The 12,088-nt window shown below is 45.2% G+C and overlaps 1 protein-coding gene across 2 annotated transcripts in view; it reads left to right on the top strand.

Moving 5' to 3' along the window:
* The window catches only part of WDFY4 (WDFY family member 4), a 778,336-nt gene that overhangs the window by 739,947 nt on the left and 26,301 nt on the right, over positions 1-12,088 (top strand). For both annotated transcript variants that reach the window (XM_069240880.1, XM_069240879.1), the window contains exon 58: positions 9,696-9,854. In XM_069240880.1, the coding sequence (XP_069096981.1) occupies positions 9,696-9,854 (159 nt within the window). The remainder of the gene's footprint in view (positions 1-9,695; positions 9,855-12,088) is intronic.

Raw genomic sequence — 12,088 nt, 5'->3', positions numbered from 1 at the left:
ACCCTACCAGGACCAAGCTTAAATGAAGCTCCGCCTAACTGCCTTTTGGTGCCTGTTGAAGGCATGCATGGAGAAACAGCAAACATCCGCACTAGTAGGAAATCCACAAGCGTCAAAGGGACCACATCTTTGCTTTACCTGTGATGTCAAAGACAGTGCCAAACACCAAGACCACCAAAGATGCAAGAATAGTGTCAGAAATATATACAGATAAGTCTTAATGATGAAGTTAGAGAACTCAAAAAGAGCAGTGATTTCCACTGGTGGATATGCACGTTGTTCTACCAAAATGAGAATGTTAATTCACCTGCAGTTCCTGAAATATTGAGCTTAGAGTTTTTCCTGGTATGCTGTACTGATACCCACCTAACTAGTAGCTAGAACCCAGAGGTGTGCCTTAAAGTTCTCCTTTGCAATCCCACAAATGTTATGCCCCCCCACTCTGTTTTTGGGTCACCATGCCACATTACCTTTTGTGTTTGATGGTGGTTTAGACAGGCTGAGCATGCAATTAGACATTGTTTCGTGGACTTCCCACTCCTGCTGGTGAGTACCATGCACAACCCACCATGCTGTTCTTCTGCCCAACTGAAGTTGATTGCAGTTCACAGTACGCTTGGCCAAAAGAGCAGAGCAGTATCAGTACCATAGGTGGAACCACAGATCACAGTCAGGGGTGCCTTGCTCTTTGGATTCTTCCTCGGTCTTAAACAACATCACCTCACACAAACAAAGCTAAGAGCTCGCCCTCAATGCAATGGTGAATCAAACGATATCCAGTGTCTGGGCTGTGAGCAAAAGTGCCACCTCACATTTTGGCAAAACACAGTCTGGTGTAACCATCAACTGCGGTTTTACTTTGATGAGTTCCTCTCGCTTTTAAGCTCTAGTTTCTAGTAGTGGGTTCGCCTAAGCACTTAGTGATTCTTGAGAAAGGCCCCTCCTCCTTGGGCACTTACATATGACAGCGCATGCTGTAGGTGCTCTTGGATCACCCAAGCCTCGCACACCACCATGAGCACAGCAGGATATCCTTGGGCCTGCTTGCCTCTCAAATGGTTTAGCGGAGTAGTTCTGTATGTTATTCCATAGGCCTTTCAGCTGCAAATACTTTAAAGGGGACACAGTCCTTGGATCCAAGGTGGATAAAACTTTGAATTACTTCAGCTGACCCCATCCAACAACTGGCTGCTCTGATGAAGCCTTTCTTCTTCATTGGCCCACACAATTGATCACTCTTCACAATCTCCTGAGCTAGGCTGGACCATATGCAGAGGAAGTACTTGGCAACAAATAGAAAGCAACTGTATCTAATTTCCTGAGAAAGCAGTATAATTAACACTAACTGCTTGTTCCGCCTACTACAAACAATCTGTCCCAGAACTTGGAGAAAAGGCCTCATATCCTTTACATCAGCACTCCTTCTCCAGTCCTAATTCACAACTTTTCCCTCTCAAGCCACTTTCTCTAACCCTCCCTCTCCTGTTTAGCTTATTTTGCGCAGTCCTCAAGAGCCTGTCCTTCTCCATTTGCTTCTTCCTCAGCCCTCATCATTCAACCCAACACTCCCTAAAAAACACATTTAAAAGTACAGTGCCAGCAACTGCAGGGCGTCCAGGCACTTGTGAGTGTCTCCAAAGTAGAACTATTCAAACCGCAGGTCTTAAATCATTTTGTGAACACTACCACATCCTTGGCTCTACGGTCCCTTCTGTGAGCCTGTTCCATAACCTCAAACCCTGTATGAAGTCTGCATCAGTCAATGCACCTCTGAAATTGCTTTTGGTAAAATATGGCAACAGAAACAAGGTGATATATCGAATGCATGAATTCATTTTAGCCACAGGCAATCGCTAAGGGCCTCAACAAATTCCATTGTTTTTTGCCACCCTGGTACCTTAGTTTGTACAAACTGAAGTGGCATGGTGCGCAAATTACATTGGATTGTGATGCGGCCCGAGTAATCACCAGTGGCTGAGATTGATTCAAGGACTCTACCCATCACTTCCTTGTTTTTTTCAGTGTGATGCCCTAAAAGGGATGGGTATACCCAGACATGGGTCCCGTGCACACTCTTCCATTGGAGCCAAGCTGTACCTGACTGATGAGCCATACTAAGGGTTAAACTGGTTGTACATTGCTTGTTTTCCAGTACAGGGAGGACCTTGCCTACAGTTTGGGCTGGACTGTTCCCACTGGAGGAGGGCCAACACTGATTTCTAAATGTCTGGGTCCAAACTGAGGTGCCATGGTGTACAAAATAACAATAGATTGGGATGTGGCCCTAGTACTTACCAGTGACTGAGATTGATTCAAGTATTCCATTCTTCACTTTTGGTATATATTTTTTAATAGATGGAGCCCTCAAAATAACCCTTATTTCTTGTTTTTTTATAAATGTTCAGGTATGTTAGCTCCAATTCTGGCTTTCCAAAGTTTGGCAAACTCTACCCACCCCGTTCTAAAAAGACCTGGCCCTAAACTTCATCGTACCCTTGAATACGAAGCCACAAAGCCAGTACAGTCTCTGGAGAGAAGGAAAAATGTACTGACAATAGCGCGTATTAACTAACACATGTTGCATTACATTCTTTTCAGGATTTTCTTAGGAACACTCAGGAACTCACTGCAGTCGAGGTCGGCCTGGCCTTCATGGTAATGTGATAGTGCCAGAAGGGCTGGTCTGACAGATCAGTGTATTAGACGTTTTTTGACTGTTTGTGGGCCTATTATGTGGAGTTGTGATTCAATTTCTACTGTTGATTTCCCTTGTAGAATCACAAACATTGCTAGTTGCAAGCACAAATTCATGCGGACTCCCATACCTTGCCAATCACCTTCACAGCGTTAAACCAAAACTTGCAAATGTGACTCACTTTTTAGCTTTCTGATTTGCTAACGAAGTTACCTTTTTTTGGTGCCCAGGTCTATTTTGTATCCCACTTCAACCCTGAGTCTGCAATAATTTGTGCGTGGGATACAACGGCTGTTGTATTAGTTACCCTGTCCCGCTCTTCTAAAAAGGGCAACATCTTGCCTTGCATAGGAATCTACACTGGAGCTGTTTACGTGACTGACATGTGCTTCTGTTCATTAAAAGCGAAGCCCAGAGTCTTTCGTGACTTGGAGACCTGTACTGTCGGATTTCTTATCCTAATAGCCTTACATTCGTATCCAAGTTTTGAAAAGCATGCTCTGAAACTCATCAATACCAGCACCATTTTTTATCAGCGAGGGCCAATCTGCTATCAAGATGCTCAATCACCATAATTCTGTTCTATGGTCTAGAGGGTGATGTCTTACCCTTGCCTCTCCATTCTTCATCTCTTTCTCCAGTCCCTCTGTTCTCACTTCTTCCTAGAGAGAATTCCCACAGCTCACTCCCAACAGACGGTGAAACTAACAAGTCTAGTTCAACAGTGCAGCCATCCGCAAGACACATTGTTAACAACTGTTTAAAATAGAGTGAGCTTTGGTTCCTCCTAGAGCAGCATTACCATTTCACCTCATAGTGTTGGTTTGTTGGTGTTTCATTCTGCTTCCATTGAAACTCACAAAGGATTATTGTATCTCTGGAAAAAGATCCTGGAACATTTTAAATGTAGGGCTAGATGTATTAAGAATCAAATCACAAAAAAGGTTGCATACTGTGCCCCGTATTTCTGTGAATCAATTCTGATTTTGTGAGCCAACCTGTGTATTAATAAGTGAGGTCGCAGAATTCCCATCCAGAGTGGGTCACAATCTGAACTATATAATGAATATTAATGAGGCAGGTCACAAATTGCGATTCCTTCTGAATGAATGCCATCACTGGGATGGTGGCCTACTAGGGTCAGCAGACCACCAGGTCTGTAATCTCTTTTATATAAAGTAAATCTTGTTTTAATGCAGCTTAATTTCCTTAACGAACACTGGACTGTATTTTTAAAGAAAGGCGTCCTTCTTTTAAAAAAAAGTTTGTTTGGCAGTTGGCAGCGGTACCATGGACCACTGCTTACTCCCCAACAAACTTTTGTTAAAATTCAAAAAAGGAGAAGGGGTTCAAAGGAGATCCCTTCCCCTTTGCCCATGACCTACCACCTCCTTTGAGGTGTTGGTAACTTTTCAATAGATTGCCATCGGAATTCCAGTCGCAAACCATTGATACACCTGATGCTGAATCACAATTTGGAAGAAGCACCCTAAAAACTCCCCTTCAAAACTGCGATTTGATATCCATTTCTGAAACCATTTTGCAGTTTGGTAACTTTTCTCCAATCGCAAAATGTATTTAGTGAATATCAAAAAAGCTGTTTTGAGGCTGGTGGTATCTAACTTTGAACAATATTATTTGGCCTCGCAGCTGCAGTAGGTAGCCCGCTGGGTGGCTGGCTTACATCTGAGATACACCAGTACTGTCTCTCCAGCATAGGACATTTCAGCCCTCCTTCATTTGTTTCACCCTTACACAGTGACATGGATGCCTGGCCCCAAGCACCGAAGGGCCGCTTAGCGCTGGTATAAACGTAGTCTCTTTATCACCAAAAATATCCACCCTTATGACCCAGTGAATCTATTGCTCGGCACACCCCAATGAGGTTTGATCACATCACAGGCTGAATTAATTACCTGACATGATGCAGGGATCCCCACGCTTGTAGACCTGTATCTCAATGGTGTCTTTGTACCGCTGGGGACCCTGGTAGAGGATGAGGGCCTTCCCCCAAGCAATTGCTTCTTTATAACTCACTGATAGGAGCCCTGGGACTCAACTGTGGTGACTTACAGCAGGACCACCCCAAGCAGGTCACTCTACAATACTTAGAGTTCATTGGTATTGGCACACATTTAATCCACTGGTTTGCATATTCCCTGTGCACACACTTGGAATAATCACTTCTTCTGCACCACTGCTGGGAACGGGATTTAGGCCGCCCATGCATGGATAAAGAATGGAGCATAGCACTTGAGAGTCCAGTCCAGATTTCACGAAACGCCCGCTTCCTCCTCACACAACACTATGTCCTGCATAGAGCTTACCTTAACCCACATAAAATTAATCGGTATTTTCTACATACTGACGCTACCTGTCCCCAATGTCACCTTATTAATGCTGACATATTACACATGCTATTGCCTTTCCCATCTTTACACTCATATTGGCTCTAGGTCACAACCCACCTAGCCCACTGTCCGAGGCGCCTAGCAATGCACACCTGGGAGCTATGTGTATTGGGATTCCACCATCGTGGCAAAAAACACTGGACCACAGGCAGATTCATTGATCGGGGTCATTTATTGGCTAAACACCTAACAACGCCCCCACCTGCGTTGCATGGGAGAGCTCAGTCCTTGCGTGGGCACGGGCGGAGAGTGTTGCCTTACATAGAGAAGACACACTGGGATTATACTAAAACCCGCAGGCTAAACACTGGGACACAGTCCTTGCGGATTTCGAGACAGCGGCTCCTACAGCAGGTGATTCTTAATGATGTTTCCGTTGGATGTTTACATGCAGCAGTACATGCTGTGGGCCCAAAATCGGTCTGCGGTAGCAGTAAGGCGCACGCGCACATCTTTCATCAGACCATTTTATCACATAATAGGCTTTACTGAGTTATCTCCTGAATGCATTGGTCGGGTGCAGTTGTTTATTATAGTTGACGTACACTTTGTATTTAGATATAGCTGAATCTGTAGTGAAACGCCAGCTGACATATATCCTGCACACGTTTCATAAGGTAATGCTACGTGTAATATTCTCGATATGCAGTTGCAATATACCTCACATGTATCATTTTTCTAGCTACGCAGCTCACAACTTTACACCCTATAACAGATGTTATATTTATTGAACATCTGCTGTGCCTTCTTATAATGCTAATTGAATACTTTCTTATGTGTAATATGTATGGAGCGATGAAAAATAAAACGCTCAATGAACAGATGTAAACATTTATTTAAACCCCATTTCGCAGTTCCAAACCGTTCAATATTGCACAACACAGGTTTTGCGACCACAAAATTGATTACTGTATCTAGCCCTTAATTCTTATCTCACACATGCATTATATACAAAAAGCTATCCCGTTTGTATGTTTTTTTGCTGCAGTGTGCGTTTTTTCCATTCCTTTATGTCTCTGCATGCTTTTATAGATGAAAGTCAGGCCTATTAGCCTTGGTCATGCTTGCTTCATTAGAGCGTACTTGCCTCGGGACATTGGCTCTTGGGTCCACACAGAGAGCTTGGCTGTATCTCCCTGGTGCAATCCCTGTGCCAAGCTCAGACGCTGGGCAAGGCTACCAGTGCAGTGGCCGTCATTAAAAGTAGCATAGTTTGCCCTTGACTAGCTCGTTCTTATGGGGCTTGTGAGGTGCCAGAATCCGCTCTCCACAATATTTCGTGACATTTTATTGCTTTGTTTAAAAATGTATAACAATGGAAGAGGAACCCCGCCAGCATCTGTCCACAGCTGTCCGGATGCCCTCCACATGCCCTCGACAGCAGCCTCTGGGAAACAGAGGGAGGCTCTCTTCAACTAAAGGGACATAGCCACATTCTGTGCGGAGCTCTCAGGCTGTGTGACGGGATCATCTGCGTGGGCTCACGGACACTGAGGACTCGTCAATTGCTGAGAGAATCAGGCACGCACGGTCAGAAGCTAACCACCTCTAGAGGAAAGCACACGATGAAAAGGGAGGCATTGGCTGCATGGACACGCACACAACTCCATTTCCTACAAGGAAAAAGGGCTTCATCTAGAAGAATAATATGCAAAAAGTGATCACAGACTTAGTGGGCTGCTGACCCCAGCAGATTTCCATTCCTTCAGTGGCACCAATTGTAGCTGCAACCTACCTGATGGATATTTATGCAGTTGTATCAGATTGCATCCCACTACAGTTTGAAATTTTGAGACCTGACCTATTAGTACACAGGTCCGTTCACAGAATTCTTATCTGGTCGCAAAAAATATTTGGCGACCAGTGTTTCATACATATGCCTCCATATTTGTTGCCTTGTGATGATGCCGAGTAATTGGGGGTGCAGGGCTATTACTGTGAGATTATCAGCTACTTAAACACAAAGGCTTTTTGGCAGAAATATACCAATATACTATGAGCGATCTGGGGGCAGCCCCTCCGCTATGGCGTAGGAGTGTCGCCCGCTGCTGAAAGCAGAAAAATTATGGGATAATAGAACTATTTTATTATGCTTTTATTTTTCTGTTTTCGTAGAGATGGGCAGGGCCAGCTTCCTCTATGTCAACAAGTGGAGAAGGAGTAGTGGTGCGCTTCTAAGTGTGCATGTCAGTTTGGCCAGCCATCCAATGATGTACAAACTGACATGCGCACTTAGAAACTCTTCACCACCCAGCTATATTTTACAGCTTGGTGGAGACCAATCGCAGTGCCCCCTCCCTCCCTGAGCAGCATTTCGGCCCGCTCAGGCCAATCGCAGAACTTCTTTCATGCTGTATAACAGCATGAGAGAAGCGTTGGGATTGGTTGGGGAGGGAAGAAGACAAGAGGCGGCGGGAGCAGGAGCTGCAGATCATGGAGGGGCAGGTAAGTTTATTATTATTTTTTTCTACTGCCCCCTGCACCCCCCCCACTCTGCATGCTGCCCCCTTACTGGCAGCAGCCGGGACCTGGGAGATCATCAGCTCAAGAGTCACACATGGAGATGCGCTGTGAGGATTTGCCAGTCCTTAAAGCAATACAGACAGTGGCGGTGGACACAACTTGGGTAGTGGGACCAGTCGAAGGGGTGCAGTGGAGCGCAAGGGGGGTTTTATTAATAAAATTAAAAAACTTACCTAGTGCTGCTGGCCACCTAGCGCGCCTCTGCTTCCTGGTCACAGCAGACCATGGTACATCATCAGAGACTCCCTGTGTAATCCTCGCGCTGCCCTCATGCTATTACCAATCATGAGAGTGGCTCAGGGATTGGCCAGAGCGGTTTGGTTTACCGCTCGCTCAGGCACAGGGAGTCTGTGCTATTTCTCCAGCCTGGCTGTGCAATACAGTTGGGTTGGAGAAATCTAAGTGCACAGGTCTGTTCAGCTGGTCTAATGCCACTGACCAAACTGACATGCGCACTTAAAAGCACTCCACTCCATTCCTCCTCCCCCCTCCGTTATCCCGGCCCTGCTCCTCCCTGCACACACTGGCTCAGCCAGCAGCTGAAAAATAAATGATAATGAAATATGATTTTATTTTTCAACTGCTGGATCTGAGCCAGTGGGACAACGCTCCTCTGCTATTGCTGAGGAGCCGCGGCTGCGTACAAACACTCTTTGGACTCATCAGTTTAAGAGACACGCAAACCCTGTAGGTGTGCTCATCATCTGTAAACCGTGGTTCAGTAACAGTTATCTGACTGTCGGTGCTGGCCAGTGGTATGAGCTCACCAAATTATAGGTGTTTTAAGAATCCTGATGTTACTGAAAGCGAGCGTCAATAAGCGTGCAAATAACTTTAAGTGGGGGCCGTGCGTTTGTGGAAGGAAAGGAGGTGCACGTGAAAGTAGACCGAAACATTTTTGTGAAAAATTGGTTTAATGATGAGTTTTATACACTATTCTTAAATCTTTTGATAAGTGGTGTCTATTTGTATTTAAAAAGAAGCTATATAAAAGAGGCCATTATTAAATCACAACGGTTTCAGGCATGTATGCTGTGCACACAAGAGTAAAATAAATGTATATCAGTTTATCTTCTCACCTTACTTCAATATATGCCAGGCACCACATTCCATAATTAGTAGGCCCAAATGAACCTCACCTCACATTAAGTATCTTTCCATCAATAGGACTCGTTCATGTGAGTGACAAAATGTGATTACCAAATGCCACCTCTTAGATACCCATGACAACTAATGTGCAGTGGTGTGTTAAGTTGTTCTCAGGCTCTCCTTCTTTACTATTGACCCTTCAGTGCATTCATCACACAACTGATGGTGCTGTGAAAAAAACTGATTGAAAGCCCTCATTATTTTTCTTTATCCTTCTAGAGTGCCTTCATCTCTAGGGGTAGTGTAGCATCTGCTATGCCCCTTGTTACTCCAATGTGGTTGTGAGGAAGTACCCCATTCGCCAAATTCTAAATTAGGAAAATAACCCAGAGTGATAGCAATAGCCAAAGGTAGAGTTGCCTTCCTCACTAGGTGCAGTGTGTTTCTGTAAATGTGATTGTTAATTCAACACCTTGTATTTACCATTACCATTATATAAATAAAGCAAGAGGGCACTCATACTATAGACCAGAACACACAAGCCTGTTATGATTTCCAAAATTCAAGTGGCCACAGATGGAGCCACTGGAATTATTCCCCATAAGGCTAAAGAAAGAGAATGGTTGGAGCCATGCAAGGCAAAATGGCAGACAGGACACAAAATGTCTGGCTCATCCAGCCACATGGCTGTTAGCATGATCCTCAGAGGGTGAGATAAGCAGATTAGAAGGGGCGCTCTAGGCAGGTGACTGCTCTGATACACACACATTACAGTGACATAGGACCGCAAGAGCAGTCAGAGTCACTGATGTGACCGAGCAAGGCAAGAGGGTACATAAAGTGTGGGGTGCCATAGACTCGAGCACAGTACAATTAGGTATATCATACAACAGGAGAGTGTGCTGTAGGGACCATAAGCTTTGGCAGTGTGTCTATCGGTCCAGGATAATGATGCAAGATGTGTTTTTCTGTCACAGGTGGTAGCCGTGTGTGAGAACTTGGCAGACTGGGGTCAGTGTCTATGTGCCGTGTGCCCCAGCACCAATACACTCATCACTGCAGGGACCAGTACTGCAGTGTGCGTGTGGGAGCTGTCATTCATGAAGGATAAGCTGAGACACCTCATCCTTAAGCAGGTATGTCACCACAGACCCTCCTTTATAATTCCTTATTCCTCATGTCACTACTGAGTCACTTAGGGACTCAGTTCAATTTAAGTAGATTTGAAACTTTTCAGATCAGGCCAATCTCCCGTATTTCTTCTTGTTTGATTTGGGGTGACATTGACGACAACATATTAAGCCCCTAACTTTGGTCATTTAGGGTCATATTTATACTTTTTAACGCAAAACTGCGCTAACGCAGTTTTGCGTAAAAAAAATTAGCGCTGGCTAACGCCATTCTGAAGCGCCATGTGGGCGCCGTATTTAATCAATGACGTTAGCCGGCGTTAGCCGCCGGCGCTGCCTGGTGTGCGGGAAAAAAAACGACGTACACCAGGCAGCGCCGGCGTAGGGGGATATGGAGCTTGGGCGCCAAAAAATGGGGCAAGTCAGGCTGAGGCAAATTTTTCGCCTCAACCCGATTTGCGCCATTTTTTTCGACTCCCAACCCCCATAGAAATGACTCCTGTCTTAGCAAAGACAGGAGTCATGCCCCCTTGCCCAATGGCCATGCCCAGGGGACTTCTGTCCCCTGGGCATGGTCATTGGGCACAGTGGCATGTAGGGGGGCACAAATCAGGCCCCCCTATGCCACAATTTTTTTTAAAAAAAATACTTACCGGAACTTACCTTAATGTCCCTGGGATGGGTCCCTCCAGCCTTGGGTGTCCTCCTGGGGTGGGCGAGGGTGACAGGGGGTGTCCCTGGGGGCATGGGAGGGCACCTCTGGGCTCCTTCCGAGCCCACAGGTCCCTTAACGCCTGCCTTGTCCAGGCGCTAAAAAACGGCGCAAAAGCGGCCGTACGTCATTTTTTTTGACCCGCCCACTCCCGGGCGTGAATTTTGCCCGGGAGTGTAAATACGGCGCACATGCCTCGGAGTCAATTTTTTAGACGGGAACGCCTACCTTGCATATCATTAACGCAAAGTAGGTGTCCACGCAAAAAAATGACACAAGCTCCATAAACTTTGGCGCTAGACGCGTCTAACGCCAAAGTATAAATATGGAGTTAGTTTTGCGTCGGAATTGCGTCAAAAAAAACGACGCAATTCCGGCGCAAACAGAGTATAAATATGCCCCTTACTTTCTAAACAGATTCCGAAAATAAAGATGGCGTAGCTAAAAGTATTTATGTATCTATATAATGATGCCTTCCTTCGGAATGCGTGGGCGTCAATTCACCGAAATGCCAGGGGTAGCGGAAGTGACATCACACGTCCTCTGACATCCACTTTCACTCACACACTCAAATTCAAATTTTCATACACTTTCTGTCACATAAACAAACTCTCACCCGCAAGCACAAACACAACATACATTTAACAGCATTTTTTACCTACCTGAGCTGCCATTGAAGGGCATATTCCAGCTAATTGCACTCCTTTCTATTACACTAATATTGAATAATATATTATTCACTATTAGGGTAATAAAAAAATTGACAGAAAAAAAAAGAGTGGAGCCGTAAATGACGCACATAAGGACGAGATGCCACTGTGATATTGCCATTGAATTTGCCACCTCTGAGGCTAGTGTGTCGCAAACGCCTTGCCAGGGGCAGCAAAGGGTGTTGCGACCCCCTAATTGACGTCCATGTCTGAAGGCCTAGAAACCCCTCTTGTATCAGTCACGACCAGCTCATGAAACCAATCACATTTTTTATGTTGCAATTTAAGCAGCTTCACTTTTTTATAACTCATATTTTTGTGTATCTCACATGTCAGTGATTTATTTTAGCAAACACCTCCTGAATGGATGGCTTTAACGCTTGTACCATAAGCAGACTTTGATTCTGATAAAGAAGTGCATATCATCTTTGGCAAATTAAAAAAACCTCCCTGGGATGGTGGAGGGAACGTATGAAAAAACACCACCATCATTCCTAATAAGCCTCAGTAATCCCCTCATGGGTGTGGAGGGTTGAGGTTATGTCTGCATATCATCCAGGCTACACCACATCCAGCAGTACAGATACTGGTTTGTCAACAGCAAGAGAAATAGAAGCTAGAAAAGCACTACACCACTCTATATCCAACAGTAAATCGGACCGCGGCAGTGGATTGTGCCCCAGCTCTAAGGATCTCCAAGGCCTTCTCCACCATTGTGACCTCCGAGACCTTAATTTCTACCACCACTTTCAGTCTAGTCTGCAAATGGGCGCTTGTGTCCGCTACCAGACCCTCTCTCCTCTGCTCTTGAATCAGGC

This window comes from Pleurodeles waltl, chromosome 6, assembly GCF_031143425.1.
Source record: "Pleurodeles waltl isolate 20211129_DDA chromosome 6, aPleWal1.hap1.20221129, whole genome shotgun sequence".
In the NCBI taxonomy this organism is placed as follows: domain Eukaryota; kingdom Metazoa; phylum Chordata; class Amphibia; order Caudata; family Salamandridae; genus Pleurodeles; species Pleurodeles waltl.
Note: the sequence above shows the minus strand (reverse complement) of the source record. Positions and strands in the feature narration are given on the sequence as shown.